This window comes from Lutra lutra, chromosome 9 (assembly GCF_902655055.1).
Source record: "Lutra lutra chromosome 9, mLutLut1.2, whole genome shotgun sequence".
NCBI lineage: Eukaryota > Metazoa > Chordata > Mammalia > Carnivora > Mustelidae > Lutra > Lutra lutra.
The window spans coordinates 20,028,260-20,048,138 of record NC_062286.1 but is presented as its reverse complement, the minus strand read 5'-3'; the positions used below and the strand labels follow the sequence as shown (position 1 = coordinate 20,048,138).

The following is a 19,879-nucleotide window of genomic DNA, read 5'->3' as shown; positions in this document are numbered from 1 at the left end:
CATCATAGATAGAACTTGCTCATTTAGTTAATTTGTAGCCCTTTTAGAAGAGGGGATTTACTTTTTTTTAAAAAGATAAGTGGCTGAATATTGCTTTATGATTTAAAAACCAGCATTTCATATGCTCTTGAATTTTGGCATTGAGTTAAAAAAACATACATCAATGAAAGTACAGAAATCACAAGTGAATTCTTCTACTTCTGCTTGATCCTCACAACACTCTTGTAAAGTAAGCCATGTCTCCATTTGTTGTTATTTTTATTTCAACTTTGTTGTTGTTTTTAAAATTTCATTCATTTTTGTTATAGTGACTGAAGATTTCAAGAAAAATCAAGTACTATAGGCATGAAGCTGGTATCAGTTCTGAATTTTAAAGAGTATATGCATTACGTATGACCGATGCATACTGGTTAGGTTTTTTTTAGCAGTGTGTGTGTGTGTGTGTGTGTGTGTGTAACTTGTTTCCAAGGTTAGAACTATATGTGTAGTGCCCTTGTTCTTTGAGGAAGATGTGAGTGAATTTTGGGACTGATGTGGGTAAAGAAGTTTCCACTAACAAAATAGGTGTAATCACTTTAATAGTAATTTCTTTGAAGATTGTCCATTGTGTTTATAATTTATATATATACACATATAAAATTTATAATTTATCTCATAAGAGATAAATTTAGTGTGCCTTTAACAAGTTTGTATATGAATTTGTATCGTAGATCTGATAGGTGTTCTATTGGTGCTTGGGATTTTACTTTAATTTTTTCCAAAAGTTTCTGTTTAATGTTTTACCTAAGTAACTATGCAGTGCAATTCATTTATCCTTTTAGTCATCAATCCATTCATTTGACTTTATCTTAGAAAAAAAAATGCTATATAGTATCATATGTGATTCATTCTGTGCATTCATTATTCATTCAAAAGATATTGAGCTCCTACTGTGTGTGCCAGGTGCCGTTACAGGCATTTAGGATACATCTGTGAGCAAACCAGACAGATTCCTGCCCCTGTGGGGCTTAAATTTTAAGGGATATAAAAGGCCATTACGTCTCACTGGCATTGCTGTTTTCCTGTTTTTGCTGGGCATACATCTAGACCACATTTCTCAGCCTCCCTGTATGTGAGAAGGACCATATAAATAGCACTTATTAGTGGAATGTGATCAGAGTGATATGCGTCTTCCCAGAATAAGACTGTTGATAGCTGAGTGCCTCTTCTGTTCTCTCTGCCAGCTTAGTGGAGAGAATTTCATTAGGACCCAGAGGAGGGTAAAACCACAAATGAAAGGAAATCAGGTCCTTGAATGATGGGTGGAGAGGAGTGTGCTGCCACCCTACTTGACTGGTGGGAGCAAGAGAGAAACTTTGTGTTAAGCTACTGAGGGTTTAGTTTTTGCTATAGTAGTTGGTACTGGAAGTAGAGTTCTGTGAAAGCAAAACCTTGAAATCTGTGTCATTGGCTTAGCAGCCAAATAGCCCTGATGAGGACACTGATATTAGAGTTGGGAAGGACAGAAACCCATGCGATGGTGACCAAATGGGTACATTTGTCATTATCCATGGTAACTTAGAAGGCATACTTCATGCCACTTGAGCTCCAGGTCAAAGGTTGGAAAGGATTGGAGTGTGTGTGTTGACTGTTTTTGGTTAAATATGACAAGGAAGAGATGAGCTTAGGAAAGAATTAGCAAGTTTTCAAGCAAAAAATGGAAGGGACTAGAGAAAGTTCTGACAGTTGGAGCAGTGACAGGAAAAACAGATTGCTTATAGACCCTGGAGAGAGCAGTAGGTAAGAGTGAGAAAGGCTTTGGGCAATAAAGGCATAGAGAACTTTCTCAGTCAAAGAAAGGTGACTTAGTTCTAGGGCGAAGATCAGATTAGGGCACGAGTTCTTGTTCTTGGCTGTTCATCAGAATCCCCTTGCTCTCACCTACATAGCTTCCGATTTAATGGGTCAAAGGTACATGAAACCTAGATAAGGCAGTTTTTAAAAGTTCCCCCAAGTGATTCTTTTATGCAGCCAAAGTTGGGAACTGCTGACCTCTTGTTTCATATGGCCTCCAGGTGGCCTCTGTTAGTTCAAAGCAAGAGGAATGGAGGCAAAGACATAAATCAGGCTTGAGAATTAGGTCTAGGAAAGGACTTCGTGTGTGGTTACTGGCACATGGAACTGACTGCAAACAAATAGATCAAAGGCCTACTAAGTTTTTGAGGGAATTGTATGTTGGCAAAGGAACCATGAGCCTGAACTTAACAAGCCCTTGACTATTGGAGCTGTTAAACAACTTTTTAAGGACCCAGAGCTTGCTCTGGGAAGAGGTGGGTTGTGAAGGTGATACAGCCCCCGCCGAGGGCATGCCAGAGCCCACTTTGCCGAGGAGTACATTGGATAAGGAAGAACCTCCTGCTCATGTTCCTTTATCGTGTAGTGGAATGGGGATGCTGGGTGCAGATAATCTGTTCCTGGTTTACATCGTAGGGAGCTACACATGATCTTGTTAAAGAAGACTGTGATGTACCTAGAGGCCCTGGACTTGTCTTTAGATGCACTGACTGAACAGGACCTCAGGTTTTCTCTTGGGAGAGGCCTGGGTGTGTTTTATGTGTAGGAAGAGGGAGGAAAAATGTATTTTGTGATTAGAATTACCTACCAATACCCATGTGTTCCTTCTCTTCCTACACCTGCACGTAGGTGATACAGCCCATCCTCCTTGCCCCCAGATGGAGCCCTATGACTAGGTCTCACCAAATACAGAACCGTATTTGCAAGTGACCTGTGTTACTTCTTGGTCAAGGCTGTTTTAAGCAGGTGTGTCCTCTCATCCTCTCTTTACCCTTCTTACTCCCAGTAGACACTGGTCACATGGAAGGATCTCCAAAGAAACTGGTAGAGGCAGAAGTCCTTAGATGAAAGGGGGCTGGTAGATGGATCAGAGCTCCTCGGCCGATTTACACTGGACTCACATGAGCAAGAAATCAGAAAGCAGAATCCAGAGTATGGGGTCATGGAGGCTGTATTGAGAAAGTGAGATTTAAGCAGTGTTTTCAGTGTCTGCTAGCAGACATCTGGGGAGGAGGAGGCATTTTCAGCATGAGGCCTGAGAACAGGAGTGTGCTTCTGAGTTCAGGGAACAGCAAAGAAGCCTGTGTGCCCAGAGTGGAGTGAACAGAAGGAGGACTGCTGGAGAGGAGGTCAGATTGCTCCGAAGGGCCATGCTGGCCGTTGTAAGGATGTTGGCCTTTATTCTAGCGAAATGAGGAGTCTTTATTGGGTCTTGAAGAAGAGATGGTATGGCTTGATTTATCTTTTGAAATGGTGGGTCTGGATAACATGTAAAGAGTAAAGTGGGAGGAAAAGATGGAAGCAGAGACACCATTTCAGGAGAGATGATTGCAGTAATCAAAACCAGATGCGGTAGCTGGTGGCAGTTGAGGTGGTGACAAGGGTGGAGCAAGGATGTCCCTTGCCAGTCGGCCTGATGGGTTGGATGTGGCTTGTGAGAGGACAGGAGCTAAGATTCTGTCCTAAACAACTAGAAGGATGGAATGGTCATCAGCTGAGGAGAGGCAGCTGTGGGTAGAGCACGCGTCGATGTGAGGACACAGAGTTTGCTTTGGACATTCAGTTCAGAATTTAAGGTGCTTACTGGATATCTGTATAGAGATGTTGAACAGGCCGCGGCATGTGAGCTGACATCAAGAAGGAAGTCTGAGCTAGAAATGTCAGCTTGAGGGTCCTTGGCAAGTGGTTGCTATTTAAAGCCATGAGACTGGAAAATCCCACCCGGTGAGTAGAGATGGAGGAGAGAAGAAAGAGGAGAAGAGGAATGAAGACTGACGTCCGGCAGCAGCATTAAGAGATCTGGGAGAAGAGGAGGGACCTGCAAGCAGCAACACAGGAGAAGAGCCTCTCCTGGAGTGCATGGAGAGTGTTTCAAGAAGGAGGGAGTGGCCATCTGCGCCCAGGGCTGTGACAGTCCCGTGAGAAGACTCAGCAGTGGCCCCTCACCTAACTGTGTGGGGTTGTCCTACAAGAGTGGTGGGGACAAAACTTGTCCCAAGTGATCTATTTCTAACACTTTTTCCTAATAGTTGTTCTTAGCGGGATTTTAGGAGACCTGATGGATCCCAGCTTTGCTTTCTCCTACTCATAGTTCCAAGTGCCCAGGAGCTGGGCAGATGGCAGTCTGTTCAAGTAGGTGGTTTAACTTTGAGGAAGTAATGGATTTGCCAGTGGCCCCTGCATGGAAGACAGCCCAGCCCAAGGCGGGTCTTTCCAGCAGGGAGCAGGACCGGAAGCTCCAGGCTCCAGGGCACAGAGGGAATGTGTGCTTTCTGTGGTGCTTGCCGACACCAGCAAACAAGGTGGGGAAAGGCTGGGCTGGCCTGTTCATGCCTTCCCTCGGACCAGCCAGCCTGGTCAGAAGAATGAGGGGCAGAGAAGGCCCCGGTGGGATCCTCCAGAGAAGGTCCTCCACATGGAGACAAGGACGTGGGCCATGTAATCAGTACTGATTTGTACATTCTAGTTTGCAAGGGTATATTCCTCATCTTCTCTGGGGTTCCCAGGTTGTATTCCAAGTAACCTTACCACCAGGAGCCCTGCGGTGTACAGTGGTTCAGTTATTGTTGCTGCAAAATAAGCCTCCCCAAAACTAGTGACAGAAAACAACCATTTTCGTAGGCCCACAGGTTTGGTGTTAGGAGCTTGGACAGGGCAGAGGACTGGGTAGTCCCTGCTCCGTGACTTCTGCGGCCTCTGCCGGATTTCTGAAATATGAGGTAGGGTGGGTGGCTTGAATGACTGGAGGCTTCTTCACTCGCGTGTCCAGTGTCTGCCTGGGGATGGCTAGAAGCCTGGGCTCAGCCAGATGGTAGACTGGGCCACCCATGTGGCCTGGGGCCTGAATGTGGCCTGTGTATCCCACAGAGTGGCGGCTGTGTTTCAGAGAGAGTGTCCCTGGAGGAAGCATCCGGAAAACCATGTTCGGAGAGTGTTAGGGGAAAGCTTGGAGGACTTTCCTGCCTGAGCTGTGGAAGTCATGCAGTCTCGCTCTACTAGACTGTTGGTTACAGCACCGAGGCATTAGGGCCGGTCCAGCTGCGGAAGGGGGAGGTTGCTGGGGGTGGCGGAGGCTGTCACGTTCCATCATGAAGGAGCAGGCGTGGTGTGGTGCTGAGTAGGATGGTGCAGTTACGTTTGGGAATAATTCCTGGCATATAGTTAATGCTCAGTGTTTGTTAAAGAGATGAATGAAAGACCATAGAAATGAGTATATCCAGCCATGTATCCCGTCTGCCACACGGAGGAGAAAGCCTTACGATTTGAACGAGGCTTTCTGCTTAAATGGTTAGTTCACCCAGAGAAACTGTCATGTTTTTCTACTAAGTCATACTTTTTAAAAGAGCATTTTGTTAAAACAAATATGCATAATATTTACTGGGATTTTTTTCTCATATTTATTCCCATATTCAGATTTGGAGGAAGATTCTTTTAAAGTATTTCAGATATAGTGTTGTTGTTTTTAATCACTGTTAATGATCTGAACCCTGACCTTCATTTTTCTTAGGGCGTACATGCTTTTCCGACTTATTTTACGCATCTTTCCCTTCCTCCTTCCCTCCCTAGCGTCCTCCTCCTCTCTCTTTCTCTCCCTCATATCTGTTTAGTTTAATTTTTTAACTTCCTTTCAATTACTATGAAAAATACACAACATAAAATTTGCATTTTACCTCTTTTTAGGTGTCCTGTTCACTGGCATTAAGCACATTCATACTGTTGTGCAGCCGTTGCCCCCGTCCACCTGGAACTTTTCCGTTTTCTCAAACAGAAACTCTTCATCCTTTCTGGCTATGTGAGGAGGGCTAGAAAGAAGCCATTCCCTGCCCGCCCCTCTGCCTTACGTTCAGATCTCCGCTTACCCTGGTCTTCACTTTACCAAGAAAAATTTGATCTCCACTTGGCAGGAAAGCTGTGTGTCTGTTTATACAAAATACACTTGTAGCACGGCTGCTATTTATTAGTTGAGTGGCTCCGTAGAGGCAGTTATGTAATATGGAATATATGGAAATTTCACCTTTCTTCCCAGCAGAGGGCAGGCTCCACCTCTAAACAAAGTCACTTGTTCGGAATCTGTAAACGAGGCAGTATTTGGATTTGTTCAGCAATCTCTGTTAATATTATTGCTTCTTTTAAAAAATAAATATTAACAGGCAACACACATATGTCCAGTATGCTTGTTTGGGCATTAGTGATATTAAATAATTTACCTTAAGGACTCAGGGCAAATTTTGTTGTCATAGACCTGGACCAGTTAAGATTGTTGTTGACCTGTCCTTGTCAGAAGCAGTATTTAATTCTCACGTGACTAGCACACGTCTCCTCACATCTCTAGAATTTTGAGAGACTATGTATTCAATGAGAAATAAGTATGCTTCTTGGCCGTGCTTCGGCCCAGGTCCAGGTAGTCATGTCATAATTTAACTACTTTGTATATAGTGTAAAACTAGTCAGGAGGATTTTTAAAATTTTTTAACTTTTAAAATTCAAGTGTAATTAACATACAGCGTTATGTTAGTTTCAGGTGTGTGATAGAGTGATTCAACAACTGTATGCCTTACTCAGTGCTCATCATTAAGTGTGCTCTCAGTCTCCTTCACCTCTTTTACCCATCCCCCACCCGCTCCCCTCAGGTAACCACCAGTTCTCTATAGTTAAGAGTCTGGTTTTTGGTTTGTCTCTTTTTTCCCCTTTGTTCATTTGTCTTGTTTCTTAAATTCCATATATGAATAAAATCATACAGTATTTGTCTTTTTCTCATTGACTCATTTTACTTAGCATAATACTCTCTGGGCCCATCCACATTGTTGCAAATGGCAAGCTTCATTCTTTTTTATGGTTGAGTAACATTCCGTCATATGTATACCACACCTTCTCTATCCATTCATCTGTTGATGGACTCTTGGGATGCTTCCAAAATTTGACTATTGCAAATAATGTTACATAAACATAGAGGTGCATGTATCTTTTTGAATTAGTGTTTTTGTTTTCTTTGGGTAGATACCCAGTAGTGGAATTACTGGATCATTAGTAATTCTATTTTTAATGTGTTGCGGAACCTCCGTACCATTTTCCACAGTGGCTGCACCAAGCTCCTCTCTCACCAACAGTGCCTGAGGGTTCCTTTTTAGGAGGACTGGTTTTTTTAAAGGCATAAGGCAGTATCTCCATTTGTGGCAAGTTACAGCACAAGGTAAGACAAATACATGAAGGCATTCCATGCAAAATCGGCAAACTGGACTTGTAGCCCATCGCCCCACACTCCTCAGAGAAGCTGCTGAGACTGTGTCCACTGTGGTTCACACCTGTTTTCATTAGTCGTGGTCTCACCCTCTTACATGGCACCACCATTCCCATCTTGATCTTTTGGTGACTCATCGCACCCCGCCCCCGCCGCCCTGTCCTTCTTGCAGTCCCCAGTCCTCCACATCTCAAGTGCTTTTACAACTCCTGCTCCTTAGTCAGCAAGCTGCCCTCATTTTTACTGCTTCTCTAAGCATTTCTTTTACCCCCCCCCCCCGCCTTAATTGAAATTTGGCTATCCTTTAGGATCTCCCCTTCTCCTACACCCTTTCAGGTGGTAGCTATTCATTCTCCCACCTCTCTGTGTTTTTAGGGACCGGGAGGTGAAATTATCGTGAAGGTGGCTATATAATTTATCATATACAACAGACTTACTTGAGAGTAAAAGGGGCCCTGTTCTTTATGCAGGGAGGGACAGCAGGCATAAACTGGGATTTCCTGGGTAAACTGTTTATGGGCACTGTTTTAGTGCTCTGTTACTGCATAATAAATTATCACAAAGTTAGCAGCTTAAAACAACAGACATTTGTTATTTCCGTTTCTGTGTGTCAGAAGTCCAGGCAGTGGCATGACTGGATTCTCTGCTCTAGGTCTTGCTGGGCTGAACTCAGTGTATCAGCGAGGTTGTAGTTATCATCTGGGTTGGGGTGTCCTCTTGCCAGTTCACCGGTTGGCCGAATTCATTTTATCGTAGGTATGGTATCGAGGTCCCCGTTTTCCGGCTCGCTTCCAGCCAGGGAGGGCTCTCAGCTCCCAGAGGCCCCCTGCAGTTCCTTGCCACATGGCCCCCAGAGGCAGTTTACAAAATCGACATTTGTTTTCTTCCAGGCCAGTTGGAGCACGTCTCCCTGACTTCCTCTTCTGTAACTCACCAGGGAAAAATGCTGCTTTTAAAGGGCTCACCTGATGAGACCAAGCCCATCAGGGTAGTCTCCCTTTTGCCATGTAACATAAACAAAGGTGTGATAGAGTTCATCATCTTCACAGGTCCCAGTTACATTCAAAGGGGAAAGGATTCTCTGAGGATAAAGGTTGCTGAGGGTCGACTTGGAATTCTGCAGGTGCCGTTCATCCTGGTCATTTTCTTCCCTTTCTGCCTTGCCGCTTCTAGAGGACCTTGAATCTCTAGGATCAAACAACTGCATCAGTGATAAGCAAGATAGAGCCTTAAGGCCGGTGCCATTTTAGCTCTAACACCCACCCCCGTCTTCTTTTCTGATTGCAGTTATCTTTTGGGTCATTTCCCTTCACTCCGGGATGGACTGGTACCAGAACTGTGGTCACTTCTTGGGTGATTTCAGTATCTATAGACTCACACTCTTTAAGACCCTGGCTATCGAGTTTCTTGACTTCTTGACTCTGACAGTCTTCTCCCTGCTGAGCCTCAGCCATCCACTCCCTCACATGCACCCAGGACCCTCTCACCACCTCTAACCGCTCTACCTCAAAGCCACTGATTTAGACACCCCCTGCCGTGTTGCTCCCCGTTGTCATTCCCAGTGACCTGTTCAACTACTCTGGCTCTAAGACCATCCCAGTCTTCCTTCCAACCGCCGCTCCACTGACTTGTCGGCGTTCTCAGTCGGCTGTCCTTACTTTTCTCCTTACCGTTTTAGAAATGGTGCTGCTTTCCTGCACTATAAGCTCCATCGTCCTGTGGCTTTTTTTTATCCATATCTCAGTCAACTAAATTCATGGATGAATTAATCTGTCTGCTTTCTCTTAACTCTTTCTGGAGAAAGTCATACAAAAGGGCAGACTAGTGTTCCCATAAATTCATGATCGCCAACTTCATATTGACTCTCAGCATTGCAATACTGTTCTCTGATCACCTTGCTTTTCCATTCTTTGCGATGGTCAATTAAAGTTGTATAGGAATAAAATCCCCATTAAAAAAAACTATCTACACCCACTCTTGCCTCTCTTTCAAAGGATGCCTCCTTTCTTACTACACAGAGAAAACAAAAGTCATTGGGCAGGAATTCCCTTAACTTTTTGCTGCTGAGTTCACTCACTCATTATTCAACAAATTCTTTTTTTTTTAAGATTTTATTTATTTGACAGAAATCACAAGTAGGCAGAGAGGCAGGCAGAGAGATAGAGGAGGAGCAGGCTCCCAGCTGACCAGAGAGCCCAATGCGGGCTCGATCCCAGGACCCTGGGATCACGACCTGAGCCAAAGGTAGAGGCTTAACTCACTGAGCCACCCAGGCGCCCCTATTCAACAAATTCTTATCAGGTACCTGCTGCATAGCAGATGTATGGCGAAAACTATGAAACATCACTGAAAGTAATTAAAGAAAACCTAAGTATAGAAAAACCTACACACATTCATAGATTGAAAGACTTAGTATTGTTATAAGGACAATACTCCTTAAATTTATCTACAGATTCAATGCAATTTCCATGAGAATCTCAGCTGCTTTTTTGCTAACCCTATAAGCTGATCCTAAAATTCCTATGGATACGCAAGGGACTCAAAATAGCCAAAACAATCTTGAAAAAGAAAAACACAGATGGAGAACTCACACTTCCTGTCTTTAAAACTTGTATCAGTAATAAAACAGTAATCAAGACATTGTAGTACTTGCATGAGGTTAAATGTATAGATAGATTAATGGGACAGAATTGAGAGTTCAAAATATGCCCTTACATTTGTTGTTGATAGATTTTCAACAAGGGTGACAGGACTATTCAGGAGCGGAAGAATATTTTTTTCAAAATACGGTGCTGGGGGCTCCTGGGTAGCGTCTGCCTTCAGCTCAGGTCATGGGATCAAGCCCCACATAGGGCTTTCTGCTCAGTGGAAAGCCTGCTTTTCCCTCTCCCACTCCCCCTGCTTGTGTTCCCTCTCTCGCTGTCTCTCTCTCTCTCTCTGTCAATTGAATAAGTAAAATCTTAAAAAAATATATGGTACTGGGACAATTGGATATGTACATGCAAAAGAATGAAACCAGACCCCTACCTAATACCATATTAAAAAATTAACTCAAACCTAAATGTAAGAGCTAAAACTACTCTTAGAACAAAACATAGGCATAGATTTTTGTGACCTTGGGGTACACTGCACCTTCCTAGATAATGATACTCAAAGCACAAGCAACAGAAGAATAATAGGTAATTGAACTTCATCGAAATTAAAAGTTGATGCTTCAAAGAACACCATCAAGACAGTAAAAAGCCAATTCACTGAAAAGGAGGAAATACTTGGAAATCATATATCTGATAAGGGACTTGTATCCAGAATTATGAGAATTCTTAAAACTCAACAAAAACCACCAAATAACCAATTTAAACATGAGCAAAGGGAAAGTAGAGTGGTGGTTACCAGGAGCTGGGGGTGCGGGAAAGAATGAGAGTTGTGCGATCAGTACAGAGTTTCAGATTTGCAAGATGAACGGGTTTGGGAGATCTGTTTCACAACAGTGTGAATATACTTAACACAACCAAAGTAATGGTTGAGATGGCCAGTTTTCCATCACCAGGTTTTACAATGAAAAAAAAAAAGTAAGTTACCTTTAGGGGGAAAGTGGGTAAAGGATCTGAATAGACATTTCTTCAAAGAAGATACTCAAATGACCGATAAGCACGTTGACGAGATGCTCAGTGTCGTCAGTCATTAGGGAAATGTCTACTCAAAGCTGCGTGAGATGCCACTTCATACATACCGCGATGGTTAAAATAAGAAAAGATTGACAATAACTGTGGTGATGAGAATGTGAAGAAACAGGAACCCCCGTCATACTGGTGGTAGGAATGTGAAATTTATCCACTGTGGAAAAACAGTTTAGTAGTTCCTCAAAATGTTAAACATAGCTATGATGTGATCGGGGACTCCTGGGTGAGAATTGAGAATTCTCCTTTGGGAATTGAAAATACACGTGCACACAAAAACTTGTATATGATTGTTCATAGCAGCATTATTCAAAATAGCTGAAAAGTGGAAAAACCCAAATATTGGTCAACTGTAGAATGGATGAGCACAATGTATGTCAATATAACGGACTATTGTTAGACAAGAAAAGGAAGTGAAGTACCGCTCCATGCTAAAACATGGATGAACCTTGAAACTGTGCCAAGTGAGGGAAGTCAGACACAAAATGTCACGTACTGTATGACTCCATTTATGTGAAATGTCCAGAATAGGCAAATGCAAAGAGACAGAAAGCAGATTGGTGGTTGCCAAGGGCTGAGGAGAGGGAGGTGTGGGGTGTGACTGCCAATGAGTATTGGATTTCTTTTCGGGGTGAAGAAAATGTTCTGAAATGAGATATTAGTTATGGTTGTACAACTCTTTCAGTATACTAAAAACCACTGAATTGTAATGTTAAAAGGGTAATTTTATGGTATGTAAATTATATCTCAATAAAGCTGTTGGTTTGTTTTTTTTTTTTTTAACTTGGTCAGGAAGAGCTTTTTTGAAGAAGTGACATTTAAACTGAGATTGGAATGACTAACTTGAGGTTGGTGGTTATAAATTCGGAGTCTGACCAGTCAGCATAGTTGGGTATTGACTTCCCCAGTGTGTAGAGGGTAGAGGGACAGAGTGAATAAAGTCGGGATTTAGACAGTATGACCAAGGGAGAGAGCTGGCAGGGGGTGGTTGGAGAGCATGCAAGGAAATGACTATAGTAATGTAGGAGATTAAAGGAGAAATGAGGCCTTGAGGGAGAGGAGGGACCAGTGGAAAGTGGTAGGCTCCGTGAAGAAGAGGACTGGCTGGCATTGAAGTTGTGTTGGAGGTGGGTCCTTGGAGGAGTGAGCTACACGGGCAGCAGTCTGTAGGAGAGTAGGGTGCTTGCGATCGAGATTTTCGGTGATGCACAGTCATTGGCAGTAAAATGTTCCAGGATGTGACTGTGAGGCTGGTGGCTGATGTCGAGGAGGGGAAAGGTTGTTGAAGGTGATTTCAAGGGAGAGCAGTGTATGAGTTTCCTATAGCTGCCAGAACAAATTATTACAGACTCAGTGACTTAAAGCAGAAGCTCTGGATACCATAGATTTGAAGTCAAGATTCCCATACTCCCTGTGAAGACTCTAGGGAAGAATCCGTTTGTGTTTGAGGTCCCCAGAGAAACAGAACCTGTACATGTATTACGTATATTTATACGTATATATTATATAAGGGGATTTATTATAAGGAATTGGTTCACGCAGTTATGGAGGGTGACAAGTCTCAAGGTGTGCAGGTTGAGTCAGCAAGCTGGAGACCCAGGAGAGCTGGTGGTGGCGTGCCAGTGTCGGTCTGACAGCTTGGGAGCTTGGAGAACCATTGATGTCTGCGTTCTGGCTGATGGCCTCCAGGCCCAAGAAGAGCACATGTTTCTTCCATTCAACTCTGAAGACAGGAAAAAGCCAGCATCCTAGTTCAAAGGCAGTCAGGCCAGAGGAATTCTCTCTTATTTGGGCCAGGTTCAGTCTTTTGCTCTACGCAGGTCTTCAACTAATTGGATGAAGCCCTCTCGCATTAGGGAGGGGATTCTGCTTTACTTGGTCTACCAACTTATATGTTAATTTCATCCAAAAACACCCTCACAGGATCACTCAAAATAACGTCTGACCAAATATCTGGGCATCCGATAGCCCAGCAAGTTGACATGAAATTAACCGTTGCATCATTCTTTGCCTGCTCTCACTTCCGGTGGCTGTTGGCATTTCATGACCTGTGGCTGCATCACTGGTCACATGGCCTCTTCCTCTTCTTTCTCTTTTCCTTTATTGTCTATTTTATGAGGATACAGGTTATTGCATTTGGGGCCACCCAGATAATTCAGGATAAACTCTCAAGATCCTCAACTTAATTGTGTTTTGCCATTAATGGTTCTGTTCACCTTTTTTTGCCATCTCAGGTGATGTTCTCAGGTTCCAGAGATTAGGATGTTGACGTATCTTTGGGGCTGGCCATTCAACCCACCATAACTAGTATATGGGAAAGGTCAGCTCCGTGGATGTTGGAATCAGCAGGAATTGTGGCCATTGTCATGTTGGACTCCACTACAGACAGATCCTTAGCATTTTGGTCTGATGATGTGACATTCAAAACTGGGTTGTTGTTTTTTTTAAAAAAAAAAACTTTTTATGAATATATAATGTATTGTTAGCCCCAGGGATACAGGTCTGTGAATCATCAGGCTTATACACCAAAACTGGGGTGTTAAGGAAAAGGAAGAATGATGTGAGAGCAGCAGTGAGATTCTAGGAGAAGATCAGCAGTTTGAGGGTCTGAGAGAGAAAGCAGCTGCCTCTTGAACGGCCACAGGGACAGCTGAGCCGTCGGGGAAAGCAGATGTCCTCCCAGGCGAGAAGGTGGAGTAACACTCGGAGAAGAGAATTCTCTGCCAGAGAGGGGAGATGGGCTGCAGACTGTGAAGGCGCGTAGAATGAGGTAGAGGATTAGTGTGATATGGGGCCTTGGGAGGGTATTCCCGGGCCTTATGGGAGCGAGCGTCGGAGCGGGAGTCTTGGATTTCTGACAAACAAGCATGGTGTGATAACCTTATGACAAATCTCGTGCTGGAATCAGTCACCGGCGGCGTCCAGTGCAGACCGTGGCGCTGCCCCTAGTGCAAGTCGGGAGAGGGCTTGCCAGGCACTCGCAGAGCCCTGGTGCCCGTCTTACCCTCTGTCCCTGTGGTATGAAGCCTGGGGAGAAGTGCCCTGTAGTTCTCCTGGCCGACAGACTGACCGCCTCACTGACCAAGGTGCGCCCTCTGAAACTGGCCTCTGTGGTGCCATCTGAGAGGGAGAAGGGAGGGGCTGGAGAGAAGAAACAGGCTGGAGATATCCTGGTAGCAGTTTTCAGCATTTTCAGTAGGTTGATCGGGAGTTTTAAATACTGCTCTTTTCAGCATCTGAACATTGCCCCCGCTCTACTATGGTATTTGGATGCACTATTTATTCTTAAATCCATTTACAGCTGCAAAAGTGCTGAGTTTGAGCAGAATATTTGAAATGGACCCAGCTGTTTAAAAAGATGGATGCTTATCAAAGAAAGTATTGGTGTAGAGTTTATGAACAATAAGGCATTTTTTTTTCAGCCAGTTTGATTATTCTTAGAGCGAAGAGATCACAGGGAGGTTTTCCATTGCAGAGAAAGGTATGACTTAACCCAAACATTGCTTCAAATTAGCAGTTTCCTCCCACGGTCCTGACTCCCCCCACCCACCCCACAGCCCTCCCCACTGTCAGCCTTTTCTCCTGCTTTAGATCTTTTCCAATTCTTACAGGTGGCAGCCAGAGCTGAACTGCAGAACGTGTCCCCTGTTTCCCTGTGTGGGACCGTATGATCCTGCAGTGTGGATTAACTCACATACATCAGGAATTGTTGCCTGCATAAACTGGTGTTTTCTGAAGCTAGTGGTGCAGACTTAGGGTAGAACCATTTCTCTACAGAAGTTTAGTACATGTGGGTGTATGTTCATTACCTTTGCTCTCCATTTAGTGACTGCAGCATGTTCAATGATGGAACGTTCATGTGTTAGTGATGAAACCTTTTGATGAGCTCTGATAAACCAGATACTGTGTTCCGTGGCATCTCTCCTGAGCCATGTTTTCTTCTCTTCAGGTGCCATCCCTCTGTTTTCACACAATTCCAATTTTTAAATGATCCCCCGAGACATGGATCGATCTCTGCAATTCTTAATTCCAGCCTAGGCTTCTTATCCAGGTTAAGACTCATCTATTGAATGATCTAATGGACATTTCCATCTGGAAGTCTCGCTGGCTTTTTGGTCAATACATAATTCTAATAATTTTTCAGTCAGTTTTCTTGGACTTCTAAGTTGGCACCTGTATCACCTATAGGAAACAGTAACTTAATAAATTACCAGTAGTTACAGCTTTTTTTTTTTTTTAACCTCTTTGTGTTGGTAGGAACTTCTAGAGTAGTGTTTCCTAAATTTATCTGAAAAGAACCAATTGGGGAGCTTATTAAATATACAAAATGCGAGGCCTCTACCCCCTGGGAATTTTATCTTGTAGGTCTGGGTTGAGGCAGAAGAATCTGCTTTGTTTTGTTTTATTTTTAAAACAAGTAGTCCAGGAAAATTTAATTTTTTTTTTTTTTTAAATCTTTAGGCAAGTTTGGGAAACTCTGTTTTGGAGCAGTACTGAGTAATAGTGGTGGTGGTCGCGGGTTCCTGACTTAGGTGTGTTTGTATCATGGATGGTGTTCATGGACTCCTGGCTCTCCTCCCGCCCTGACCTGTGGCTGTATTTGTGACGACCTCTGCAGATAACAGTTATCCAGGAGTAGTCACACAGTTGGTGATCTAAGCCAGGCAAAGAGCTCTCTGCCCTGGTCATCCTTCCAAACACATTTCTTGCGCCTGTTCCATTCCAGGCCCCGGAAAGCAGGGCTGTGCACGGAGGTACACGCAGGTCAGCCTCTCTTTCTTGGGACTCTGTCTGTCAGTCTGCTTCTACAGCACTCCGTGCTCTGCTCCTTTTGGTTTTTAGCTGACTAGGCCCTTTGTTCGCCAAAACCTGAAGTATCAGTCACAGTTCCTTGTTCTGTCCTGCCATGTAGCCTATCACTGCCTTTGAGCCAGAGCTCTGTCTCCTCTGTGTGTACTTGTAAACCAGGTGATTTATTACATCCTGAAGTTCCCTTTTAGGGGGTCATGTTGTGAAAGCCTTTACAGTTATGTCTTTGGTCTGGGATTTATTTATATGCTTGGCTCACAGGCAGCCCTCCACAGTACTGAACTGTTTGAGGTGCGTGTTCTGCCGTGTCTCTTACCTTTCTGTCTTTGAGTCTATTGTTCAGGCTGCCTTTTTCCTCCTCTCCTCCCCACGTTGCCACCTTCTGCAGAGCCTTTGCGGTTCGGCTTAGCTGCTGCCTCTCTCCCTGGCCCCCCAGGCTGATGGATGTGTCTGCCCATGCTCTGCTGTGGCACCTGAGCGCCCCCTCCACTTACCCTGCAGCTGCGTCTGCTCGTTTGTCTGTCTGTTCCGCTACATCCCAGGGCCTCAGTGTGTTATTAGCCCTTACACCTCCGTGCTTATTAAAGAGCTTTTTTTTTTTTTTTTTAAGATTTTATTTATTTATTTGACAGACAGAGATTACAAGTACACAGAGGGGCAGGCAGAGAGAGAGGAGGAAGCAGGCTCCCCGCTGAGCAGAGAGCCCGATGCGGGACTCGATCCCAGGACCCTGGGATCATGACCCGAGCGGAAGGCAGAGGCTTTAACCCACTGAGCCACCCAGGCGCCCCTAAAGAGCTTTCTAAAAGTTGGCATTTCCTACTTGTTCTGGTTTTTAAGCCACTTTTGATCATGGACATATTCGTTTTAGGCCCACCTGACACTTACAAGGGTGATAAGATCCAGTTCTGGAAGGAATGTGGAGAAGAGTATTCTAGAAGACTCTTGGCAGGAGTGTGAATGGATACATTTGAAAAATAAAATTTTAAATGAATATAACCTTTGACCCAACAATTCCCCATCTAGGAATTCTTCCATAAAAATATTTGTACCAAGTGTATTAGGATTTCTGTATGAGGCTGTCATATCAGCGTTATTTGTCATAGCCTACCTCTCCCTGCCCCCCACCAAAAAAGGAAATGGCTAAAATATCCAATAGTAGCAAAACAGTTAAATTTGTTATGGTGTATACGTAACTTTACCTATGAAATTCTGTATATGTAGCAGTCAAAATAGGTGAAATCGATTTTTGTATACAGATACAGAAAGAAGTCTGTAATACATCCCATTCTTTCTCCTCAGAGAGAACCTCTATTTTGATTTTGGTGTTTAGCATTTCCATTCATATTTGTGTATTTTTTGTTATACGCATCAGTGTGACTATTGAATATATAGTGTTGTTTCTTATATTTTTAAACTTTATCAAAAGAGCATCCTAGTGCATATATATTTTTTTCCTGCAGCTTCCTTTTTACTTGCATTGTTTTTTAAATGCTCTCCGTGTGTTGATGTGGTTATTCTTAATGCCATTTAGAATTCACTTCTGTTAATACACCACATTTGATTTACTCTCCTATTGATTGACATTTAGCTTGTTTCTGATTTTCTACGTTTCCAAACAAATTTTTAGTGGATTTTCTGGTACAGGTCATTGTGTGCAGGGTGGAACTTTTCTAGGGTCTGTTTTTAGGAGTGGAATCAAGGGCCCATGGGTTCAAGGCCTGTGCATCTTCAGGTTCAGGTTTACTGGGTATTTCAAAATTGCTTTCCCGGGTGGCTTGACCCTGTATACTCCCACCAGCCCTGTATGAGCTTCATGTTTATCTGACTCTTCATTTATAAAGAATATATTACTTCTGGGGCGCCTGGGTGGCTCAGTGAGTTAAAGCCTCTGCCTTCGGCTCAGGTCATGTTCCAAGGGTCCTGGGATCAAGCCCCACATTGGGCTCTCCGCTCAGCAGGGAGCCTGCTAAAAAAAAGAATATATTACTTCTTATTTTCTTATGGAGCAGCAAAACTCTTAACATATTGTTTGAAGAACGTGGGACTATGAACTGCCAGTTAAAGCTACAGAGGAAGAAGAGTCTACCCATGGTGTCAGACTGATGTTTTATAGGGCAGTCCACGACTCAGGGCAGGATTTTCACTGTTGTGTATACTGTGAAGGGTGTCAACTCCCACATAAAATTGAATACTTTCCACTCAGGCCAGCTTGTTAGGACAACTCAGGAGCAAAGTTTGGCCTTGAACTGTGTTTCTCTTTATATGCATTCACAACTTTTTCAGGTTTTTTCTTTCTTTCTTTCTTTCTTTCCTTTTTTTTTTTTTTTTTTTACTTTCTTGGTTTTTTTTTAAATTTAAATTCAATTAGCCAACATACAGTGCATCATTAGTGTCAGGTGTAGAGTTCAGTAATTCATCAGTTGTATATAACACCCAGTGCTCATCTCATCACATGCCCTTTTTTTTTTTTTTTAAAGATTTTATTTATTTCTTTGACAGACAGAGATCACAAGTAGGCAGAGAGGCAGGCAGAGAGAGAGGAAGGGAAGCAGGCTCCCTGCTGAGCAGAGAGCCCGATGCGGGACTCGATTCCAGGACCCTGAGATCATGACCTGAGCCGAAGGCAGCGGCTTAACCCACTGAGCCACCCAGGCGCCCCGTCACATGCCCTTCTTAATGCCCATCACCCAATCACCCCGTCCCTCCACCCACCTCCCCTCTAGCCACCCCCAGTTTGTTTCCTGTAGTTAAGAGTCCCTCATGGTTTTTCTCCATCTCTGATGACTTCCCATTCAGTTTTCCCTCCCTTCCCCTGTGAACCTCTGTGCTATTTCTTATATTCCACCTATGAAGGAAACCATAGGATAATTGTCTTTCTCCTGCTGACTTATTTCACCCAGTATAATAATCCCCTCCAGTTACATCCATGTTGACGTAAATGGTAAGCCTTCATCCTTTCTGATGACTGAGTGATAGTCCCTTGTATACACAGACCCCATCTTCTTTATCCATTCGTCTCATCTGTCAGCGGGCATCTCGGCTCTTTGCACAGTTTAGCTATTGTGGAGACCACTTTTTCCGTTTTAATTTCCTGCATTTAATGGAGCAGTTGTTTGTGCTTCTGGAGTGCTCCTGTCACCTCCGGGGTCGGTATGTGGGGAGCCATAAATACTGCCCTGGCGATCCTGGCATCCCCAGGAATGTCGGTCTGTTGATGTTGAATTCCTGCAAATCTGTCTTCTTTTTCACCTGAAAGAGGAGCTGGAGTGGTTTGCAGATCAATGCACTTACTGCTCTTTTTTTTTTTTTTTTTAAGATTTTATGTATTTATTTGATAGAGATCACAAGGAGGCAGAGAGCCAGGCAGAGAGAGAGGAGGAAGCAGGCTCCCTGCTGAGCAGAGAGCCCGATGTGGGGCTCGATCCCAGGACCCTGGGATCATGACCTGAGCCAAAGGCAGAGGCTTTAACCCACTGAGCCACCCAGGCGCCCCCATACTGCTCTTCTTTACGCAGCTCTTACCGTATCTCTCGTTGGACTGGTTGGAACAGGAGTGGTTCCCTTTTTTTGTGGATTATGAGGTTGTTGTAACTTATAAGCATATTTAGGAAGCCATATGTGAACTAATTACATTTTATCCTCCTAACCACATTTTTATAACTGTTTGAGAGCTAATACTCTTAAATCTTGGAAGAGTAACAAAAATTACCGGGATTACATTTCTCTCATACATTAATCAATCAAAATTATACCTTAAGAAATTAAGTTAAACTGGAGCTTGGCAATTCGAATTTTTTACTTTCTGAAGGAGTTATTCTGAAGTCCAAAAATAATATAGCACGAGAGGTATTATGAAATTTTCAAAATAAATTTTTATTAACTTTAATTTAAAAAAAGAAGTGGATATTTGATTTCAAGGTGGTGGACTGAGGACCTGCCATAGCTTTTCCTTCTTGTGCCAAATAGTTAGAAATGATACATTAGAATTTTTAAAATAATGTGCAAGTATACTAGAGGGGGGAAGGAAAGAAAACCCATGCTAGGCTCCAGACTGTGAAGAATCCCCATGAAAAGCACATGGGATCTGTTTGCAAAAGAA

The 19,879-nt window shown here is 43.5% G+C and overlaps 1 protein-coding gene across 13 annotated transcripts in view; it reads left to right on the top strand.

Annotated features, from left to right (window-relative positions):
* Positions 1–19,879, top strand: part of DTNB (dystrobrevin beta) — a 238,112-nt gene that overhangs the window by 90,257 nt on the left and 127,976 nt on the right. The window contains exon 10 of one of the 13 annotated variants that reach the window (XM_047745324.1): positions 15,430–15,736. The exons of 10 other annotated variants lie outside the window; for them this stretch is intronic. In XM_047745324.1, coding sequence (XP_047601280.1) covers positions 15,430–15,465 — 36 coding nt within the window. In that variant the 3' untranslated portion in view covers positions 15,466–15,736. Of the gene's footprint in view, positions 1–5,733; positions 6,059–7,666; positions 7,738–15,429; positions 15,737–19,879 lie in introns of those variants that run through there. 2 more of the 13 variants (XM_047745323.1, XM_047745322.1) reach the window with 2 other exon arrangements.